The 25,264-nt window shown below is 41.1% G+C and overlaps 1 protein-coding gene across 5 annotated transcripts; it reads right to left on the reverse strand.

Annotated features, from left to right (window-relative positions):
* Positions 1–945: 945 nt before the first annotated feature.
* On the reverse strand, positions 946–22,782 carry LOC139479170 (FGGY carbohydrate kinase domain-containing protein-like). 5 transcript variants are annotated; one of them, XM_071261959.1, is made up of 16 exons: positions 22,694–22,782; positions 20,213–20,409; positions 19,485–19,602; positions 18,302–18,453; positions 17,304–17,392; positions 16,919–17,046; positions 15,106–15,234; positions 12,654–12,751; positions 12,438–12,545; positions 10,088–10,149; positions 7,054–7,210; positions 6,518–6,592; positions 5,696–5,816; positions 4,083–4,177; positions 3,489–3,550; positions 946–2,267 (listed from the first exon to the last, which is right to left on the reverse strand). In XM_071261959.1, the coding sequence occupies exons 2-16, from the start codon at positions 20,387–20,389 to the stop codon at positions 2,189–2,191; spliced, it is 1,650 nt and encodes a 549-aa protein (XP_071118060.1). In that variant the 5' UTR covers positions 20,390–20,409; positions 22,694–22,782; the 3' UTR covers positions 946–2,188. The 5 variants fall into 5 exon arrangements, with proteins under 5 accessions (XP_071118060.1, XP_071118062.1, XP_071118061.1 ...); XM_071261961.1 differs by having other exon boundaries at positions 22,711–22,776; XM_071261960.1 differs by having other exon boundaries at positions 20,213–20,402; positions 22,650–22,758.
* Between the last annotated feature and the right edge of the window lie 2,482 nt (positions 22,783–25,264).

Raw genomic sequence — 25,264 nt, forward strand, 5'->3', positions numbered from 1 at the left:
GCGCCTGTTTGTAGTAGTGAACTGTAAACTCTAATTACACTAATCTCAAGATATTTGACTGACGAAATTGCATTGTCATTAAACGAGTAGTAAGTAATTTATTCCAGCAAGTATATCGTCTTGTATCAATACAGAAAAAAACAACCTATTTGCCAGTAAATAATAAAGATATTGTTGTTTCTTCTGCTTTGTAATCATGATATAAAATGTGGCAAGAGTCTAGAATATCATGTTTGAAGGTAAACTTACAACATTACAGTCAAATACATGGTTGGACTGAGTGCAGATTTTCAGATATGTGGAAACTTATCAATAAAGAAGCCAGGTTAGTAAATTGGTAACAAGACAGAAACACATGGACAAGTGTGTGGCTCGCCTCCTTGACATCACTTCGACACAGCATCATAGCTGGATTCAAGTTGTACAGCAGATTGAGGTGTATTTCTACCCTGAAATAGAACGCCTATAGATTTCGCCATAGTCCTACCTATATAGCCTGGGTCAGACTGAATTCTCAACATAAAATTACAAGGGATATGTAATGTATGCTTCATAGTGATGATCATGGTGCAGTTCTCAGGAGTGAGGGAGGGAGGTGTGGAATGTTCCAGCAAATCAATTCGCAATTCTTTTGAGAAAAGATGAAATATGATTTTGTTTTGTTTGTTTAAAACCACACCCAACAATATACCAGCTAAACGACAGAGACCTGTTAGTAATCAAACCTGGACCAGACAATCCAATGATTGACTTCATGAGCATCAATCTACACAAATGGGATACGTTGACATCCCGATCCCTTTAGTCGCCTCTTACGACAAGCATATTCACCTCTTACAACAAGCATGGGTTGTTGAAGCCAAATTGTCACTCTGATCTTCAGAGGGGTAGATGAAATATGAACACAGAACAAAACTACAACCTCATGGGGTCAAGATACTTTTTTAAGTGTGTATTTTGTCGACAATTATACATGGCAATGTCAATCTTGTGATATGATGATTCAATATGAGAATTAATGAAACTTTATGATATACATAAATATAATTTTCTCCTTAACAACTGGTGTAAGGTCAATTTCAACAACGAGTAACATCAACCAATCAGATGTGAGTAAAACTGGTTATTCCCCATTCAGAATTAACATCCACATTGTGATGTTGCCCAACACCTCTGTTCATAATGGAACCATTACCAGCTTCCAATAATACACAAAACAGGGAAGGCTGACAAATTTGTTAATCCTTTGATACTGAAAATTATTTATCCCTGATCTTGCAACGCAGTGTTAAACCATAACAAAATCACATTCAGCTCTCTTTTGTGTTAATTTTTAGCTTATTCAAGTCATATCTCGGCATCCGACACCTTGAATGGATAAACCCATTTTCTTCCCCACCACGACTATATTACAATGATCCTACTGATGGATTCCAGCAATACATAAGAAAGAGATATAGCTCTGATTATGAATACATTCTCGCCGATGGCTCCTGAGTCCACCTGGGATAAATCATGGACATTAATCTCTTTAGGTTCCTCTCGAATCATGTCCAGAAAACGTACAGGCTTCACCAGCCTCTCCGGAGCCTCTGCTGCCAGAAATGGGTGTCTGTCACAATCCAATCTCTTTAAAATCAGATCTTAGTTCTCGCTATCGCTAAACAAAGATCTGAGGACATCCCATTACGGGTCACGTCAGAACGACCTTTCATCCAACCAATCAGAGCGCCGCTTACCAGATCATGAAAGTCGGAATGTGTTTTCTGATCATGCAACCACGAAATATTTAACAGGGGGTATTCCGAACGACAGTTACGGGTTTTATGATTATATCCATTACAATCTAGGCCATCTTTTAGCCATTCCAGAATGTTCTTCTCATCAGCTTTAAATTTTTTAATCGAGAATACGGCAAAATATGTTTCGAGGCGTAGTTGCCAGTTTGAAACTAGTGTCGTCTAGCTCGAAAAAGCTGCTTTCTGATTGGCTAATGTCAATTTCTTATCAGTCATTTCATTGGTCGGTCAAAATTCGCAAAAGGTTGTTCTGACGTGACCCGTAATGGGATGTCCTCAGATCTTAGTTTAGCGATAGTTTAGTGGTAGCGAGAACTAAGATCTGATTTTAACGAGATTGGTCACAATTTATTTTTCTGCTCGTGTTCCTCCATGCTCACTCTTCTCCTTCACTGGGTCATGATCTGTGTGTATTCCCGCTGGTGTTCTAACATCTTCAAGTACACCTGGTACTTCTTGTCATGATACCTACAATCACATAATGTCATTTATTTGTCACCATTAATCCATGTTCAGGTAACTAGTTACAACATGTACCCAGTAACCTATGCTTGTCGTACAAATAGACTTAATCAGGTGGCCAGACTCTTTTATTTGCTTGATTGCGTCTTATCATACCCATATGGCAAATGATGTTGTTCATGATGTCAGTCACTGGTTTGTCTATCCCAGACTTGATTATATACCATCTTTCTGAGGCAGGGAAATTAACTGACAGTAAAAGTCCAGTTTCCACCCTTGCCAAAATAGTCTGGAATTTCTGGGCTTGATTGTAGTGCCACATGTGAATTATGTCCCTTCTATGACCCTCCTATTGAACAATCAGATTCCACCACTCATATCGCTTCCATTTGCTTTAAACAAAATGGCGACGCCCAGTCAATCTGATCGATGATCAAGATCTAAATTATAATCAAATGGGTCTAACAGTGCATCAAATAAGGTGAGCACCTTCATAAAGAGCATGAAAAGATTTGGAAAATATCTGTTGACACCCAGTTGGTGATACACATCATTGCAAATCCTGCAGTCGACACGAAATCCGCACGTTGAAATCCATGTTTAAGAACCGGATGTCGATTTTGTAACACGTTTTGATGGGACTATGTGTAGACTCGTTAGTCCAGCCAAAATATAACTTCATAATACCAGCCTAGTTCGCAAGGGTGAAAACTTGACTTTTATAGTCAGTTAACTCTCTTGCCTCGGGAAGATGAATATATACAAGCCATCATCACATTGGTGGACAACTGCTGAGTGAGGAGGTAATCAACAAACTAACAAAACTGGAACAAATACAAACACAGTGAAAGCTCAATTCCAGAAACTCAATATATCGTCTAAGGCCGTGTGAATGTGCAGCCCTGACCGAGGCCTTATCAACACTCTTGTCTTATCACTGCATTCCCTTGTCTACAGATGCCTCGATTTATTAAGAATGGCTTGAGTAACATTGTTACACTGTAGCATGCTAATAGAAAGTTGCACCAAAAACTGTTCAACGTCATGAAATCATATCTGTGTACTCCTGAGTATTCGACAAGCTGCTAAGCTAATACAGCAACTTCCTGATGAATATTATCTAACAAGGCAACTTACTGATGAATATTATCTAACAAGGCAACTTACTGATGAATATTATCTAACAAGGCAACTTACTGATGAATGTGATCTAACAAGGCAACTTACTGATGAACATTCTGGTCCGGCATCACAACTGAACCCTTGCCTCCCATCTTTCCCATTGCATCCTGAAAATAACATTCACTATGAGAATAAATGATTCTTCACATAAAGGATCGACAATATGATATTCTCACAACGGGGGTGGGGGGTGAGAGCTGTGATTTTGAGGTTGACCCTGACAGTCAGATGTGGGTTGACCCTGACAGTCAGATGTGAGTGGACCATGACAGATGTGGGCGGACCCTGACAGTCAGATGTGAGTGGACCCTGACAGTCAGATGTGAGTGGACCCTGACAGTCAGATGTGAGTGGACCATGACAGATGTGGGCGGACACAGACAGTCAGATGTGGGTTGACCCTGACAGTCAGATGTGAGTGGACCCTGACAGTCAGATGTGAGTGGACCATGACAGATGTGGGCGGACACAGACAGTCAGATGTGGGTTGACCCTGACAGTCAGATGTGAGTGGACCCTGACAGTCAGATGTGGGTTGACCCTGACAGTCAGATGTGGGTGGACCCTGACAGTCAGATGTGAGTGGACCCTGACAGTCAAATGTGAGTGGACCCTGACAGTCAGATGAGGAGTATGTACCTGGATGCTGGTGTAGTCCCCGGAAGCCCTGGCCCCCAATATGGCCGACCCCAGTAACACAGACTCCGTGTTGTCAGGCAGCACGACCGTCATATCTGGAAGGAGGAGTAGATACAGTGTTACATCCAGGGCAATAGTTTAGAAGATCATACATGCAACAAACACAACATTAATATCCCTATTTGTGTTTGTAGAGAAACGACATCTGCCATCTGAAAACATGAGGTTACTGCCAAACTTTAAATGTCACTACAGCTATCTATATGTGACACAGAAGTTGAAAGAAATGTCTAACTTGAGCAATCTTAGTGTTTCTTCAATGTTCATGCTGTTTGTTTCATTGTTTGTTGTTTAACGCTGTACTCAGCAATCTTCCAGCTACATGACTCTGGCCTGTAAGTAATATTGTCTGGACCAGACAATCCAGTGATCGACATCATGCACACCGATCTACACATTTGAGATATGACATACATCAACCAAGTTAGTTAGTCTGACCACCCAGTCCCTTTAGTCGCCTCATACGACAAGCATGGATTGTGGAAGACCAATTTAAACCCAGATGTTCACGAGGGTCATTGCTCATGACAGTGGTGTTTTCCTACTACCGTGTTCGACGTAACAAGCGCCCAGGGTGCTCTCAAAATTAGACATAGGGGGCTCTTATTGGAATATTACTTTAGTGAAAAAAACAGAGTTGAAAGATAAATATCGTGGTTTATGCTGACAGCCTGAAATGTTTATGTACGACAGACATATTTTTCCAGAATTTAATTGCCCATAATTAAGTATGCACATAACACATGAGTGCGTATTATACGTGAATAAATAAGTCTTGTGTACATTGATTTATCGGAAGGGGCGCTAATTGGGATTGTTCAATGGCCAATATATTAGCAAATATCGCTGTGGCCGCTTATTAGAGCGGGGCGCTTATTATGTCGAATACGGTAAACACTTCTCAGTTCATGTTATCACTTCGGGAGCCAAACGCCTCCGTGGTCTAGTGGTAGAGCATCGGCCTGGAGAGCAGATGGTTCGGGGTTTGATCCCCAGCGGCGTCATACCAAAAGAGGTTAAAAGATGGTACTTGTTGTTACCCTGTCTGGGCTAAAACAGGACTGTTCGGCTCGGAGTCAGTATACTGTGTCTGAGTGGGGTATTCATGTTAAACTGCACTGCGGCATGTATCTCAGTGGGCTAGCACTATAAATCGGCATCAGTCCAGACTAGTACAAGCAGCCAAACACACACACACACACATGCATGCACGTCGCTATATAAGCGCAATAATCTTGGACGCGACGTTAAACCCCATTTCACCTCAACTCACCACTTCGAGAGCCTGTGTTATTACCCAAAGTCATCAGACAAATCTCTGTGCTGGCATCATCATGTGAACAATTATACCATTTACTCATTTTTCTCGCAATAATAACACAATTCTACAACACCAAAATTACTTGATCAAAACTGCATCACATTCATAAAAACACACAACTCACATCATAACAGGCCATTAAGCCTGCTCAAATTTGACTGCAAGTGACCCTCACTAAAATGTAAGCTACACAGGAAAGAGGACTGTGGTATGAAACAGAGCGTGTACATACTGAGTATGTCCGCTGTGGTTGTGACAAACAGATGGTTGTTCCTGAGCCCCCCACACAGATACACCAGGGAGATGCTGTGACCGCTTCTGTTCATCTCGGAGATGATGTGTCGGGTGCCATACTGTAACCATGACAACCATACGTCAAAGAGTGAATGTTGAATGTGTCGGGTGCCGTATTGTAACCAAGGCAACCATATGTCTTATAGTGAATGTTACATGTGTCTGGTGCTGTATTGTAACCATGGCAACCATATGTCATACTTTGGGTGCATGTACATGTCTTGGGCGCCGTACTGTAACCATGGTAACCAGACATCAAACAGTGAACGCTACATGTTTTGGGCGCCATACTGCAACTATACATCAAAAAGGGAATGTTACATGTGTTGGGTGCTGTTCTGTAACCATGGAAACCATACATCAAAAAGGGAATGTTACATGTTTCGGGCGCAATACTGAAACCATACATCCCAAAGGGAATGTTGCACGTGTTGGGTGCTGTTCTGTAACCATGGCAACCATACAGTGAATGTGACATGCACATTAAACAGTGATTGTAACAGTGTCAGGTGCCATACTGTAACCATGGTAACCATACATAAAAAAAGGAATGTTACATGTGTCGAGTGCCATACTATAACCATGGTAACCAGGTTCAAAAAGGAAATGTTACATGTGTTGGGTACCATCCTGTAACCATGGAAACAATACATCAAGAAGGGAATGTTACATGGCCATACATGATACTGAGAATGTTATGCATTGAATGCCATATTAATGCAACCATGTATGGTGCCATAGTGAGGTACAGGAGACGTACTGTGAGTGCTTGGAGTGTCGCCAGGTAGATGAGAGCCAGGTTATCCACGCCAGATGACAGCGTCAACCCACACACCTGGCGCAAATGACAAGGAACTGTTTGTATTAAACTTTAATGATGCATTAATGTGTCATTAAACCTTCATTAACTGATGTATCATTAAATCCAATTGTACCAACATTTTAATGACTTTGTGCTGTCATTAGTGCGTCATTAACTTAATGAAGGTTCTTTGGCATCATTAGCGTGTCATTTAAAACAAACATGGCTGTGAACATATTGTTCGAATGCTTAGGACTCACAAGACCATATTTTTAAAAAACGAACTCAGCACCACAAATCTATGATTCTATAAAGACCAATTCTAGGGTCATCTTCAAGGGTCGATATCAAACTAACTACATGGAAACATATTTTTTCATCAACAAACAAAGACAATCGAACAAAAGTTTTAAATACAATTTTTTGAAAAATGGTGGCAACAAAATGCACCAGAATCCACTGGAAAGATCATCAAAAGCAAGATATGAACTTACCATTCCTTTCAGAGTCGGGTCTGCAATAGGGGAGCGGTTACCGTGGAAATCTGGCCACATGTGAAGGTCAGACGTGAGTTGAGCTACAGATTGTCTCCCCTTGTCACCACTCATCACCTCCAGGTGGCTATTGAGGAAGCCATGTATGTGGACACCTCTGTAAATCGATAGGAAGACATCAATAAATAATGTGAACACATACAAAGTTTTCAACCTATTTTCTCAGATTACAATATCAGGTTTGCATTTGTTTTTGAATGTCTATTTTTTTGCACATGTTCAAAAAGGGAAACTCAATTTATTCTCAAAATCATAACACACTGAGGTTATCATAATACACTGAGATTATCATAATACACTGAGGTTATCATAATACACTAGGTTCATCATAATACACTGAAGTTATCATAATACACTGAGGTTATCATAATACACTGAGGTTATAATACACTGGGGTTATCATAGTACACTAGGTTCGTCATATACACAGAGGTTATCATAATACACAGAGGTTATCATAATACACAGAGGTTATCATAGTACACTAGGTTCATCATAATACACTGAGGTTATCATAATACACTGAGGTTATCATAATACACTGAGGTTATCATAATACACTGAGGTTATCATAATACACTGAGGTTATCATAATACACTGAGGTTATCATAATACACTGAGATTATAATAAACTGGGGTTTTAGTACACTAGGTTCGTCATAATACACAGAGGTTGTCATAATACACTAAGGTTATCATAGTACACTAGGTTCGTCATAATACTATCATGGAACTGTTCTGGGTGAACAATACCTTCCAAATGACGTGCTGGTTTTCTTGGGGAATTAGTCAGCAAAGAGCCAGAGTCACAGGAGACTAATCACAATTTTATTTACAAGAACAATTAACAATTTACAATATACTTAGATAATAACAGAGGGTGCCACAGAGAGTCGGTACACACTCTGGGTTGTGGGAGAGAGGTCTGCTTTGGCTGACTGACTGACTGATATAGAAGATTTAACGTGCGCTTTCCGACTACAGCGTATTTCGCACACGGCTTTGGCTGAACTTGGCTACAGTATGTATTTAATGAAAGTTTGAACAATAGAAAGGAATGTGATTGGTTGATACACGATTGGTTGTGTCCTATGCTAAATGGATGGCTGGACAGAGGGGAATACTAAATCCTGTTAATCCTGTTGGACTGGCACTAATCTTGTTGACATATTTACTGGATGCTTTGAAAGAGATTAGGGTGTCACTATAGATGAGCTTGTGTGGGGCTAATCCTTAATGCACTATAGACGAGCTTGTATGGGGGCTAATCCTTAATGAGTCTTAATTGAAGTAATGTTATTCTAATATACCCCGGTAGGTGATGACAGATATACTTAAATAAATATCCTTTGTCTGGGAGATGGGATCTTGATACCTTAGGCTAGCAACCATCTAAAAAGCTATAACTGAAACTACTGATATTTTATATATGCATTTTACTTGATGATAATTATTACTTGCTAAACTATAATTATATGAAATGGTGTATAAATATTACACCATGATAACTCATAAAAGCACTTGATGTAGATCTAATTATTATAAGATAACTTAGTATAAATGTTAACCATGATAATACACTGAGGTTGGTCACAATAGACTGAGGTTATCATAGTACACTAGGTTGTCATGATACACCGAGGTTATCATAATACACTGAGGTTATCATAATACACTGAGGTTATCACACTACACTAGGTTCATCACAATACACTGAGGTTATCATAATACACTGAGGTTATCATAATACACTGAGGTTATCATACTACACTAGGTTCATCATAATACACCGAGATTATCATAATACACTAGGTTCGTCATAATACACTGAGGTTGGTCACGATAGACTGAGGTTATCATAGTACAATAGGTTGTCATGATACACCGAGGTTATCATAATACACTGAGGTTATCATAGTACACTAGGTTCATCACAATACACTGAGGTTATCATAATACACCGAGGTTATCATAGTACACTAGGTTCGTCATAATACACTGAGATTGGTCACGATAGACTGAGGTTATCATAGTTTACTAGGTTCGTCATAATACACCGAGGTTATCATAATACACTAGGTTCATCACAATAGACTGAGGTTATCATAGTTCACTAGGTTCGTCACAATACACCGAGGTTATCATAGTACACTAGGTTGTCATGATACATTGAGGTAATCAAAATACACCGTGGTTATCATAATACACTAGGTTCGTCATAATACACTGAGGTTGGTCACGATAGACTGAGGTTATCATAGTACACTAGGTTGTCATGATACACCGAGGTTATCATAATACACTGAGGTTATCATAATACACTGAGGTTATCATACTACACTAGGTTCATCACAATACACTGAGGTTATCATAATACACTAGGTTCGTCATAATACACCGAGGTTATCATAATACACTAGGTTCGTCACAATACACTGAGGTTATCATAGTACACTAGGTTCGTCACAATACACTGAGGTTATCATAATACACCGAGGTTATCATAATACACTAGGTTCGTCATAATACACTGAGGTGGGTCACGATAGACTGAGGTTATCATAGTTCACTAGGTTCGTCATAATACACCGAGGTTATCATAATACACTAGGTTCATCACAACAGACTGAGGTTATCATAGTTCACTAGGTTCGTCATAATACACCGAGGTTATCATAATACACTAGGTTCGTCACAATACACTGAGGTTATCATAGTACACTAGGTTCGTCACAATACACTGAGGTTATCATAATACACCGAGGTTATCATAATACACTAGGTTTGTCATAATACACTGAGGTTGGTCACGATAGACTGAGGTTATCATAGTACACTAGGTTGTCATAATACACCGAGGTTATCATAATACACTGATTCTTCAGGGAATAAATACAGCCCCTACAAGACTGTGATCATTCTATATTAATATTAAATAATCTTGAAGTGAAGAATGAAGAAATGTAACATGACCTTGTATTTGCCTGTGAGAGTGCCTCCTGGTACGCCGGGTGAGTCTCAATCACAAAGTCTATCTGCAAGAGAACACAGTGGCCTCACAACACTATCCTCACCGTGATCACATGGAGACGATGCTCAATAATCTGGTGCATTCTAGACATTGTAGTTATGTCAAACTTAGACTGAAATTAATTTAAAATATGTATGTGTATATGTATACGTCAAGAAAAGTGACCAATAGAAAAAGAAAGTGGGTGTGCATTTACTAGAATCTAACTTGGCAGGAATTCCATTAACATCTCCATGCATATGTAGTGACTTACTCAGTCAGTGTGAATCATTCAGCACTGTGCTCCTAACTCAGAAACTTTGTTTACCTGAACTAAACTCTAATTTAACCAGTGTTTACCTATTAGCTTTCATATGACGCTCTGCTCACCCTCGTTTAACCACTGTTTACCTACTACCTTGCCTGTGGCACTCTACCCATCCTTGTTTATACAGGGTTACCTACTAGCTTGCCTGTGGCACTCTTCCCACCCTTGTTTATCCAGTGTTTACCTACTAGCTTGCCCATGGTGTTCTACCCACCCTTGTTTATCCAGTGTTTACCTGCTACCTAGCCTGCGGCACTCTACCCATCCTTGTTTCACCAGTGTTTACCTACTTGCTTTCCTGTGGCACTCTATCCAACCTCGTTTATCCAGTGTTTACCTACTACAGTACTAGCTTGCCTGTGGCACTCTACCCATGCTTGTCTATCCAGTGTTTACCTACTAGCTTGCCAATGGTGTTCTACCCACCCTTGTTTATCCAGTGTTTATTTACTAGCTTGCCTGTGGCACTCTACCCACCCTTGATTATACAGGGTTACCTACTAGCTTGCCTGTGGCACTCTTCCCACCCTTGTTTATCCAGTGTTTACCTAATAGCTTTCCTGTGGCACTCTATCCAATCTCGTTTATCCAGCGTTTACCTACTACAGTACTAGCTTGCCTGTGGCACTCTACCCATCCTTGTTTATCCAGTGTTTACCTACTTGCTTTCCTGTGGCACTCTATCCAACCTCGTTTATCCAGTGTTTACCTACTACAGTACTAGCTTGCCTGTGGCACTCTACCCATCCTTGTTTATCCAGTGTTTACCTACTAGCTTGCCTGTGGCACTCTACCCATCCTTGTTTATCCAGTGTTTACCTACTAGCTTGCCTGTGGTACTCTACCCATCCTCGTTTATCCAGTGTTTACCTACTAGCTTGCCTGTGGCACTCTTCCCACCCTTGTTTAACCAGTGTTTACCTACTAGCTTGCCTGTGGCACTCTATCCACCCTTGTTTATCCAGTGTTTATCTACTAGCTTTCCTATGGCACTCTATCCACCCTCGTTTATCCAGTGTTTACCTGCTACCTTGCCTGTGGCACTCTACCCATCGTTGTTTCACCAGTGTTACCTACTAGCTTGCCTGTGGCACTCTACCCATCGTTGTTTATCTAGTGTTTACCTGCTACCTTGCCTGTGGCACTCTACCCATCGTTGTTTAACCAGTGTTACCTACTACCTTGCCTGTGGCACTCTACCCATCGTTGTTTAACCAGTGTTACCTACTAGCTTGCCTGTGGTACTCTACCCATCGTTGTTTAACCAGTGTTACCTACTACCTTGCCTGTGGCACTCTACCCATCGTTGTTTATCCAGTGTTTACCTGCTACCTTGCCTGTGGCACTCTACCCATCGTTGTTTAACCAGTGTTACCTACTAGATTGCCTGTGGCACTCTACCCATCGTTGTTTCACCAGTGTTACCTACTAGCTTGCCTGTGGCACTCTACCCATCGTTGTTTAACCAGTGTTACCTACTAGCTTGCCTGTGGCACTCTACCCATCGTTGTTTCACCAGTGTTACCTACTAGCTTGCCTGTGGCGCTCTACCCATCGTTGTTTCACCAGTGTTACCTACTAGCTTGCCTGTGGCACTCTACCCATCGTTGTTTCACCAGTGTTACCTACTAGCTTGCCTGAGGCACTCTACCCACCCTTGTTTATCCAGTGTTTACTTACTAGCTTGCCTGTGGCACTCTTTCCACCCTCGTTTATCCAGTGTTTACTAACTAGCTTGCCTGTGGCACTCTACCCATGCTTGTCTATCCAGTGTTTACCTACTAGCTTGCCTGTGGAACTCTACCCATCCTTGTCTATCCAGTGTTTACCTACTAGCTTGCCTGCTGCACTCTACCCATCCTTGTCTATCCAGTGTTTACCTACTAGCTTGCCTGTGGCACTCTACCCACCCTCATTTTTCAGTGTTTACCTACTAGCTTGCCTGTGGCACTCTACCCACCCTCGTTTATCCAGTGTTTACCTACTAGCTTGCCTGTGGCACTCTGTCCACCCTCGTTTAGCCAGTGTTCAGGCAACATTGCAGAATAGTAAGGCCCCCACACTCCACCAACAAATGTGGCTGACTTGCTGATCTGAAAAAGAAAATATGAAATTAAACATGGAAATACAAAACTTATCTGTGGGTGCGTGCGTGCTTGCATGTGTGCAGTTTAATGATTCTTCTCCAAGTGAAGACTCACGGCCATATGACAGGAGGATGTACCGCATATAAGGACCAGTCGACCGGTTACAGGCGGTAGGGGGCTGTTGACATTGGCAGGGACACACCCGAGACAACCTGCAAAGTGAGTGAGTGAAAAGGATGTTACATGATGGGCAAACTTGTTTCACAAAGAAATATTGTACAACAAAACTAATTACAGTATGTAAACAATCCCGAACTCATCTGAACCTGAAATGATCCCCACATGTCCTAATATTATGTGTAATTGAACAATAATTGCTTCTAACCATTCAGAAGGGAATTCCCATCAGTCATGTAGTGAATTGAACAAAACAATCAAATAAAGAACAAGAATATTGTCTGAACATATAAATAAGCCTCCAAGATATTGCTGGAATGTTTCTAAAAGCAGCATAAAACCCCACTCACTCATTCCTAGACCAAAGGGAAAGCTTCGTTGGACACTGTATGTCAGGCGTGTTTGACAATCATAATCATCAAACCGTTTGATTGGTTAGGAGTTACTTCATGCTTTAACCGATGCTTTTTTAAAATTTACTATTTGAATAAACCTCTAGAGACCATATAATTCAGACACTGCATGTACAAAGAGAATGTATTACATAGACTACGGTAGGTGTCCTTTTCTGCATACTCCCCCTGCATGTACAACTTGGAGAGAATGTATTATGTGGACTACGGTAAGTGTCACTTCCTACCTACTCCCCCTGCATGTACAAAGAGAATGTATTACATAGACTACGGTAAGTGTCTCTTCCTACCTACTCCCCCTGCATGTACAAAGAGAATGTATTATGTAGACTACGGTAAGTGTCACTTCCTACCTACTCCCCCTGCATGTACAAAGAGAATGTATTACATGGACGACGGTAAGTGTCTCTTCCTACCTACTCCCCCTGCATGTACAAAGAGAATGTATTACATGGACGACGGTAAGTGTCTCTTCCTACCTACTCCCCCTGCATGTACAAAGAGAATGTATTATGTAGACTACGGTAAGTGTCACTTCCTACCTACTCCCCCTGCATGTACAAAGAGAATGTATTATGTAGACTACGGTAAGTGTCTCTTCCTACCTACTCCACCTGTATGTACAAAGAGAATGTATTATGTAGACTACGGTAAGTGTCTCTTCCTACCTACTCCCCCTGCATGTACAAAGAGAATGTATTATGTAGACTACGGTAAGTGTCACTTCCTACCTACTCCACCTGTATGTACAAAGAGAATGTATTACATGGACGACGGTAAGTGTCTCTTCCTACCTACTCCCCCTGTATGTACAAAGAGAATGTATTACATGGACGACGGTAAGTGTCACTTCCTACCTACTCCCCCTGTATGTACAAAGAGAATGTATTACATGGACGACGGTAAGTGTCTCTTCCTACCTACTCCCCCTGTATGTACAAAGAGAATGTATTACATGGACGACGGTAAGTGTCTCTTCCTACCTACTCCCCCTGCATGTAGTGAGTGAGTTTGATTTTACGCCGCTTTTAGCAATATTCCAGCAATATCACGGCGGGGGACACCAGAAATGGGCTTCACACATTGTACCCATGTCGGGAATCGAACCCGGGTCTTTGGCGTGACGAGCGAACGCTTTAACCACTAGGCTACCCGACCGCCCCCCCCTGCATGTACAAAGAGAATGTATTATGTAGACTACGGTAAGTGTCACTTCCTACCTACTCCCCCTGCATGTACAAAGAGAATGTATTACATGGACGACGGTAAGTGTCTCTTCCTACCTACTCCCCCTGTATGTACAAAGAGAATGTATTACGTAGACTACGGTAAGTGTCACTTCCTACCTACTCCCCCTGCATGTACAAAGAGAATGTATTATGTAGACTACGGTAAGTGTCACTTCCTACCTACTCCCCCTGCATGTACAAAGAGAATGTATTACATGGACGACGGTAAGTGTCTCTTCCTACCTACTCCCCCTGCATGTACAAAGAGAATGTATTATGTAGACTACGGTAAGTGTCACTTCCTACCTACTCCCCCTGCATGTACAAAGAGAATGTATTACATGGACGACGGTAAGTGTCACTTCCTACCTACTCCACCTGCATGTACAAAGAGAATGTATTATGTAGACTACGGTAAGTGTCTCTTCCTACCTACTCCCCCTGTATGTACAAAGAGAATGTATTATGTAGACTACGGTAAGTGTCACTTCCTACCTACTCCCCCTGTATGTACAAAGAGAATGTATTATGTAGACTACGGTAAGTGTCTCTTCCTACCTACTCCCCCTGCATGTACAAAGAGAATGTATTATGTAGACTACGGTAAGTGTCTCCTCCTACCTACTCCCCCTGCATGTACAAAGAGAATGTATTACATGGACGACGGTAAGTGTCTCTTCCTACCTACTCCCCCTGCATGTACAAAGAGAATGTATTACATGGACGACGGTAAGTGTCACTTCCTACCTACTCCCCCTGCATGTGCATCGATGAGGGCTGTTCCTACTGGGGTTCCTGGTTTCAAACCCAGCTCTTCTGCTGCCTCCGGGGTTAATCCCTTCCCACAAGCCTCTCCTGGCGCTCGCACATCACTTCCTGTGTACAGAAACAGTAATGTTGTACATCATGCCTGAAGATAACAATATTCATGTGAAGTCTAAGTCAAAATTGCCACATTATATAATGTGAAAAACAACTCCAATATCTATGGCGATACATTTTTATAAGTTTGCAGACATATATTCAGTATTAGAGATGGACATGCATCATGTTTGAAATGAAAGATCACGGAGAATTAGGCATAATATTCTTGACTACTAACATAGGTACTGAAACAACAAAAACTATATTTTAACTTTATCAAAAATGTTACACTGTCAGTCATAATCCAGATATCATGTGACATATTTTTTTCTGGTTCAATATATACTGAACATAGGTCTTTCATAAGACTTCTAAAATTTACTCATTTTCAATTTGATGATTATTTTTAAGTTTTTAATAAACAGAGGGCTTGAAGTGAAAAGTGATAAAACATCCAAACAATATCTATTTTCTAAAAACAATTCAAAGATCAAAGTTGTTCCTGGCCTAAGGGACAATAATAGTCGTGGTTGTGGGGAAGCACCTTGGTGCTTGTGGCGGGGTGCTGGTGGACTGCATTACAAGTTACATTTGGCGTCTTGGGATACATCCCAAATTATAAATTATTTAGGATAGGGTTACCCGCTTTACAGCAGGAACCAATTTATCCATTCTGCTTTACAGCAGATGGCTTAGTGTCCGCTTTACAGCGGATGGTCAGCTTGGCAACAATAGTTGCCCTCGCTCATGGTTTGGCAATGGTACTTGCCTTGCAGCGATAGCTGCATAGCAACATGGGTTGCTTGGCAACGGTAGTTGCAGGGCAGCGGGCGCTGCATTGGTAAGCAACATGGGTTGCTTGGCAACGGTAGTTGCAGGGCAGCAGGCGCTGCATTGGTAAGCAACATGGGTTGCTTGGCAACGGTAGTTGCGGGGCGGCGGATGCTGCATCGGTAAGCAACATGGGTTGCTTGGCAACGGTTGTTGCAGGGCAGCGGTTGCTGCAGTTGGGGTTGCTTAACAGGGGTTAAGCTCATTGCCGTAGTCCACCAGTACCTCCACATCCGCGACCATTTCATCCAATAATATCTCGTGTCTTAATTTGAAGCTCCGCTATCATGCATGATGGCGGAGCCTGTCATAATGGAGCCATGTCCTTATATAAAATGACCCAGCCAACCCAAACCTTTGTTTCACAAAGAGCACACATGAAAATAAATACACTGAACCAAACTCTGCAAATGTCACAGTACTTCTTCAACATAGTTGCAGGTTTGATACAAAAGCCTACGTCCACACCCTTTTAGAAACAGCATTTGGTGTATTAGGCCCTTGGTACAACAACCTGATAATTATATTGTGAGTGCCCGGCCCCAAGGAAGACTGGCATACCAGAAGCTACAAATCTGGGGCTGGGGAATCCAGAGGGGCCAAGATGGATAGAACCAAGGAGCAAGAAGACTCGTCTGAAGTGGAACACTGGTCTAAAGCTAACAACCTCTGTACATATATGAAATGAGTACAAAAGCTGAAAACTTCTGTACATATATAAAATTTGTACAAATGCTGAAAACCTCTGTACATATACAAAATGTGTACAAATGCTGAAAACATCTGTACATATACAAAATGTGTACAAATGCTGAAAACCACTGTCCATATATGAAATGTGTACAAATGCAGAAAACCTCTGTACCTATTTTGCTGTAGTTATCATGCATGAGGTCTTCCAGGCCGATGTTCTTGAAGAAGTCTCCACTCCATCCTGACTCGGTCTCCGTCCCGGCCACATACCCCCACTTACACACCAGCGTGCACAGCGACCTGGGCATACAAATAGATAAAGAACAGATGATTGGCGTGTTTACACTGGGTAATATTCAGGGATGGTGGAGGAATGTAGAGCATGTACTATGCACCAGGGTAATTTTTGTTGTTGTCTGTTTTCTGTTTAACGCTGCACTCAGCAATATTCCAGCTATATGACATCGGTCTGTACATAATCGAGTCAGGACCAGACAATCACAATCCAGACTTGTCAGTTATTGTCATGTTGTTGCATGGCAGAAAGTGAGTCTCACCTGGACAGAGAGTGTGTGGCTCGCCATGTGAGGAAGTCCGGCAGATCAAAGAAGTGTGCGGAATGGTTCCAACACTCATCCTTCAGGTTCTGCAGGAGAGTAAAAGCAACTGATAAGGACTGCTCCAACAACATTTGCATCTGATTTTGGTGCCACAACTCAGTCAAACATAAATCTAAATTCTTCAGAATGTAGTTTCTGTAAAGATGCAGGGAACTGGAACGACAGTGTGGAACAATCCAGTCATGGTTAGTACAACATACTCTAGGGCCTTGGCAGATCCAGTGGCATCAGGAGCCACAATTTGCTTTTGGAAAATTATGCCCATATTTGTTGCAATTTAGTCACGACGATATTTGTGGCAGCGGTGTCACGCCCATATTTGTGGCAGGATAGTCACGCCTATATTTGTTACAGGTGTGTCATGCTCATATTTGTGGTAGTTGTATCATCCCCATATTAGTGGCAGGGGAGTCACGACCATATTTGTGGAAGGGGAGTCATGCTCATATTTGTAACAGGGGAGCCACACCCATATTTGTGGCAGGGGAGTCACACCCATATTTGTAACAGGGGAGCCACACCCATATTTGTGGCAGGGGAGTCACACCCATATTTGTAACAGGGGAGCCACACCCATATTTGTGGAAGGGGAGTCATGTCCATATTTGTGGAAGGGGAGTCACACCCATATTTGTGGTAGTTGAGTCACACCCATATTTGTAACAGGGGAGCCACACCCATATTTGAGGAAGAGGAGTCATGCCCATATTTGTGGAAGGGGAGTCATGCCCATATTTGCGACAGGGTCACCTCATCATGGGTTTGAATCCCAGACACCCACAGATTATCATCCTCAGTGTGTCAGGTCCAACATGATAAATGTCAACAACCTGCATCACTGTGGGCTGTCCCCACACATCAAGCTGACAGCTGTTATATACCGGAAATACTCTTCAAGGTGGCATTAAACCTCCTACAAGGTACTCTCCTCCCACCTGTTTCAGCCAGCAGAGTTTAGGCATCTGCATCTCCAGGGACATCCTGCCCCCCACGTACTGCAGCACCGGGCTCCCCGTCTGGTTGATGGCGTGGGCCTGGGTCGCAGCCCGGTGGTCCATCCACAGGATCACGTTACATTCAGGGCGCCCTGTCAACAAGGAAACAGCGGACACTCAGTACTTTGCACTGTCCAGATGTTCTACAGGGAGATATCATTCTACTCAATCTGTCTATACAATCTACCTGTTTGGTGGTAGGTATAGCTAGTCTACAGGGAGATATCATTCAACTCAATCTGTCTATACAATCTACCTGTTTGGTGGTAGGTATAGCTAGTCTACAGGGAGATATCATTCTACTCAATCTGTCTATATAATCTACCTGTTTGGTGGTAGGCATAGCTAGTCTACAGGGAGATATCATTCTACTCAATCTGTCTATACAATCTACCTGTTTGGTGGTAGGTATAGCTAGCTACAGGAAGATATCATTCTACTGTCTATACAATCTACCTGTTTGGTGGTAGGCATAGCTAGTCTACAGGAAGATATCATTCTACTGTCTATACAATCTACCTGTTTGGTGGTAGGCATAGCTAGTCTACAGGAAGATATCATTCTACTGAATCTGTCTATACAATCTATCTGTTTGGTGGTAGGCATGCATAGCTAGTCTACAGGAAGATATCATTCTACTGTCTACACAATCTACCTGTTTGGTGGAAGGCATAGCTAGTCTACAGGAAGATATCATTCTACTCAATCTGTCTATACAATCTACCTGTTTGGTGGTAGACATAGCTAGTCAACAGGAAGATATCATTCTACTGTCTATACAATCTACCTGTTTGGTGGTAGGTATAGCTAGTCTACAGGAAGATTTCATTCTACTGTCTATACAATCTACTTGTTTGGTGGTAGGTATAGCTAGTCTACAGGAAGATATCTTTCTACTCAATCTGTCTATATAATCTACCTGTTTGGTGGTAGGCATAGCTAGTCTACAGGAAGATATCATTCTACTCAATCTGTCTATATAATCTACCTGTTTGGTGGTAGGCATAGCTAGTCTACAGGAAGATATCATTCTACTGTCTATACAATCTACCTGTTTGGTGGTAGGTATAGTTAGTCTGCAGGAAGATATCATTCTACTGTCCATATTCCATGTCTACTTTACCTGTTTGACTGACTGACACAGGCCGGAAGTGCTTGTCGAGGACAACTAGAGAGCAGGTTCCATCAAAGCCCACTCCTCTCACCTGGTCCCTGTCCACACCAGACGTCTCAAGCACATTCTAGAACAGGAGACACTGCAGCTACAGGGCGGACACACACACCCAGCTACGTAACCTTAACATTTGCAGGGATGTATCCAGACTTGCTAAAAGGATTATATTTGGCCCCAAGTCTGCAGTAAATGACAGAACAATTTCCAAAATTGAATTATAAATTTCCCAATTCCTCAACTTTTATGCAAATAAAAACATAAAAAAAATCCAATTTTGAAAAATATTATGATATGTTACCAATTTGCCTGCCATGAGCACTTAGCTTGGAATCATGGATAAATCCCTGTTTTGACAACACTAAACATTTGAAACCTTATACTAGGCAGATACAGTTCGTTCATCACCCAGAGAGTCCAAGTTCACCACATGGGTGCAGCCACTATCTAGTGCTGCTGCCCCCCAAGGCCACACCCCCCCCCCCCCCCCCCCCCCCCCCCCCCCCCCCCCCCCCCCCAAGGGATATTGCGGATCATAATTGCTAAAAGCCATATACACTCAGTTCCAAATCTGATTTAGGACATGAAATCTACATGGCTCCACATTAAAAAACATGTACATGATTTTTATAATAGATAAGACGATGTCAAAAGTCACGAAAACTACAGAAATGAAGTACTTTGACTGTAGTTGTGACAGCAGACCAGATGTTGTCTGAGGACTGCTCATAGTGATCGATGGCAGGGTTCCAGGTCGTGATCTCAGCCACCGAAGTTGCCACCAGCTTTCCTGCTTCCGACACAATGGCCGCCCGTACACTTCCTGTACCAACGTCTATTCCGATGTAGTGCCGCATTGCCCTGCACAGCCTGAAAACTGAGGGGGAGTCACTCTGAACACTGATATTACAGCAGGCCCAGATAATGTGGAGAGAAGTCAAAAGGGATGCAGTGTGTAAAAATCTGAAATGGGGTTTTATTTTGCATCCAAGATTATTGCACTTATATTGTGATTTGCATGCATGCGTGTGTGTTGGTGGGGCCTCTTATACTAGTCCTGACTAATGCCGTTTTCAAAATGCCTTTCCATGCCACAGTTTATATGGATACCCATTCAAAACATTACACTAACTCCGAGCAGACCAGTCCTTGTTTATCCCCTTAATGCTAAGCATCAGGCAAGGTAACAAAAAGTACCATCTTTTAATGTCTCCCCCCCCCCTCCGGTAGACGCTCTATCCCTCTATCCACTGGCCCACAGAGGGTGTCCACTAATGCTGGTGATTGATAGACTAAGGATCACATATGACTGGGGCCTTATACCACAGGCCAACCAGACCCCAATTAGTATGAAATTCTCTATATGTAAAATAATGACATTCATCCGAACCCAACATTTTTGATTGAAAAGTCCAGCTGGGTCCACTTGCTCAAATAGATCTTAACACTACAACGATTATAACTCCAATACCTTAACATAGACTTCCAATTTGAATTTGTTTCTAGTGTGAACTATATTAGCTATAGGGAGGCAACAAGTTTGATAACAGGTGATAACAAACTTAGTCAATAAAAACGTGAAATTTTAGGTAAATTATGACCAGAACGATGGTTTCTGCTAGGCATTGTTTTATAAGCAGAATAATGATTACTGTGTGTATTTTCTCATAAACTAAGCAAGAAATAGCAATCACCTGTACGCACATTTTCTACCAATCTAGCAGTGATTCAGTTAAAAAATATCCAATAAACAAAACTTCTAAATAAATTTGATGCAATGATCGGATGGATTGTATCTGAAACTGGTGATATCAACCTATATTTATGCTGGATATGTTTTGCATATGGAACAATTTGATCAGTCACCAGTGAGGCCTCTCACATTCTAGTTACGGCAAATAAATGAAAACAAAATGTAAATATCGCAATTACAGCCGTCAAAAGTTATATGAAAATATTAGGCAGTTACCTGTTCGACGAATGTATCCGTCAATATCCATATAAAGGACCAATATCCCATACAGATAAAGCTGTACAAAAAAACTTGTTCAATGTCATGTCTTTGAAACAATGTAATATTTTAAGAAATAGAGCTTTTTGGGATATCATAACCGGCCCTCACCTCTCAACTGATTGCATAAGGTTGTTTCGGGTGTTTCACATACTGTATTTGACGTAATAAGCGCCCCGCTCTAATAAGCGCCCATGGCAACATTTGCTTAGATATTGGCTAGTGAACAATCCCAATTAACACCCCTTCCGATTGATCAATGTACACAAGACTTATTTATTCGCGCATAATACGCACTCGTGTGTTATATGCACCCTTAATTATGAGCATTTAATTCTGGAAAAATATATCTGTCGTACATAAACATTTCAGGCTGTCAGCATAAACCACAAAATTTATCTTTCAACTCTGTCTTTTTCCCCACCAAAATAACTTTCTAATAAGAGCTCCCTATTTCTAAATTTGAGAGTGCCCTGGGTGCTTATTACGTCGAATACGGTAGGTGTCATATGACTCACTGGTCAGGTGAGATTGCAAACGTAACAACTGTGTTCATTTTGTCCACAGTTTTTAAAAAAAATCCATTGAGTAATATAATAAATGTGCAATCAATTAAGATATTATTGGTTGATCCTTGGAAGTATGTTGTTTTAACATAGGCACTTCATGCCCAGATATGGTTGTATTCCGTCTGCTGTAGTAAACATACATACATATAAACAATTACATTTGACAAATCCACTGTGCAAGATAACAGTCATTAATCAATAAATGTATTATCAGTTAATCCTTTGATCAATGTTATTTTTGCAACTCAACTGCCGCACTCAGCAATATTCCAGCTATATGACGGCGGTCTGTAAATAATCGAGTGTGGACCAGACAATCCAGTGATTATATCATGAGCATCGATCCATGCAATTGGGATCAATGACATGCATCAACCAAGTCAGCGAGCCAGTGACATGGCGTTTGATGGAGTTGTTGTGACCAAAACAGTGAACTTTTACATTTTATCAATGTCATTGGTGGTAGATCTACATGTAAAATTAGGCCATAGGGAACCACCATACATCCTTTTTATGGCATAAACGCTCGTGCCTCACCAGGTCACGTGGTGTTGACTTGCGGTCTGAAGCGGAATACTTACAACCTAACAAACCCTACCAACTGACACTCGTGTCAAAATCCAGACAGGCGACTATGGAACTGTAACATGTGATGCACTTCACAAAAAACACAATATTCTAGTAAAGGGAGATCACTCCAAACTCTTAACCATGCCCCGTTACAAAATGCCATTGAGACGCATTACCGTTTGGAGGTTCGAATCATATCAATATCACCGAGCGATAGATATAGTATCCTAGTATCTGTAGGGTTTATGTAAATTCGTATCCCCAGACATGAGTAATTTCGTATCCCAAGTCGAATGCAATTTGTAACCATTATGCATTATGCATTACGCACTACATTATGTATGACATACAAATTTATAGTTAGATCTAAAGAACATTTAATGTTTTGCATAGGGGCGATATTTTATTTGTACAAGAACAACATGTTTTTTTCTGTTGACCGAAGCTAAACTGACTAAACTTACTTATGGGCTCCTTAAAATTGACCCCTGAGCCTGTTCAGATGGAGATTTGAGATCCGGGTTAGAATAGGTCTTCAGCAACACATGCTTTCCGTAAGAGGCGATTAACGGGATCGGGTGGTCAGGCTCGCTGACTTGGTTGATGCATGTCATTGATCCCAATTGCGTGGATCGATGCTCATGATATCAATCACTGGATTGTCTGGTCCACAATCGATTATTTACACACCACCGTCATATAGCTGGAATATTGCTGAGTGCGGCGTTGAACAACAAACAAACAAACAAAACCAGGTTAAGGTATATAAAGTAATGGTGATTTCATCAGCTATAAAATGGCGGTCTGGACCAGACTATGCAGTGATTGATTGTAGTGAATTGGGATATTGGTTGTTGTTTTACTGTGGTGAGCTTCATTGTGTGTTGATGGTTGTATGTATGCGTATGTTGACGTGAATGTTATATAAAATTAAATGGTTGACTTTGTAAATGTGAATCCAATGATTGCGTGGTGATTTGTTTGTTTTATGAAATCTCAGCAGCGTCTGTTTTGTTCTCTATCCATGTGATGTGAATGGACTGATCCATTGCACAACTCGTTGTGGCGATAATCACGTTGTCTTACAACCGAATATAAGATGTTAGAAAACCTATGATTCAACGATAATATATCGTTATTTAGAAATACGAAATATGGATATGAAGGAAGATGATTTATGTATGTCAACTTCTTCATTACGAGGAACACAACGTATCGGAGTATATACTTACTCCTTCATTATTATGAGGAACAACGTATCGCAGTATATACTTACTCCTTCATTATTATGAGGAACACAACGTTTCGGAGTATATACTTACTCCATTATTATGAGGAACACAACGTTTCGGAGTATATACTTACTCCTTCCTTATTATGAGGAGCAACGTATCGCAGTATATACTTACTCCTTCATTATTATGAGGAACACAACGTTTCGGAGTATATACTTACTCCTTCATTATTATGAGGAGCAACGTATCGCAGTATATACTTACTCCTTCATTATTATGAGGAACACAAAAGTTTCGGAGTATATACTTACTCCTTCATTATTATGAGGAACAACGTATCGCAGTATATACTTACTCCTTCATTATTATGAGGAACACACCGTTTCGGAGTATATACTTACTCCTTCATTATTATGAGGAACAACGTATCGCAGTATATACTTACTCCTTCATTATTATGAGGAACACAACGTTTCGGAGTATATACTTACTCCTTCATTGTTATGAGGAACAACGTATCGCAGTTTATACTTACTCCTTCATTATTATGAGGAACACAACGTATCGCAGTATATACTTACTCCTTCATCCAGCTGATGAAGGAGTAAGTGTATACTCGGAAACGTTGTGTTCCTCACAATAAAGAAGTTGACATCCCTAAATATATTCTCTTCCTTATGTGTATCACTTCTTGATGCCTTTCAAAGACTTGATAGGGATACGATGTTTCTTATTTTCTGGGTTACGAATTTTCTAGGGCTACGAAATTACCGCAACCCGTATCTGTTTGTATTATGTTCTGAGTTCGAACGCTAACGCATTTTAAAACTGTAAACGAATATTGTCTGGGACTTAATTCCGTATACCGTACGTCTCCTCGTTCAATGGTGCATTTCCTCTGTTAACGCACGGGAATTAGTAGTAGTGCATATATACCTGAAAATGAGGCCTCGTAGGATACATGGGTCTTGAAGACATATATATTCATTTGTGTATTTCTGCAAGCAGAGTCTGACTCTTACTAATTAACTCTACTTTACATTTTAGAGGCCCGGCTATTAATTACTTCGTACTATGGGAGTGGGGGGATTACAAGAAAACCCTATGTATGTTCAAATTTTAAGAGTAGAATGAATCATTGAGTGTAGCTGACCCTTGTTTTATAAAAAAAATAATCGAGGCCTAGTTTGATAGAGGAAATAATTTAAACATACACGTACATTGCCAACCGTTCCAACGTAAACATCGCTACGAAAAACAATTAATGTACACGCAGCTGATGCAATATCTAATCATATACTCCCAAATGACTGTTTGCTTGGCATTCTAGAAGTTGGTGAGTAAGTA

This window comes from Haliotis cracherodii, unplaced genomic scaffold (genome assembly GCF_022045235.1).
Source record: "Haliotis cracherodii isolate W230 unplaced genomic scaffold, xgHalCrac1.p SCAF_4, whole genome shotgun sequence".
In the NCBI taxonomy this organism is placed as follows: Eukaryota; Metazoa; Mollusca; class Gastropoda; order Lepetellida; family Haliotidae; genus Haliotis; species Haliotis cracherodii.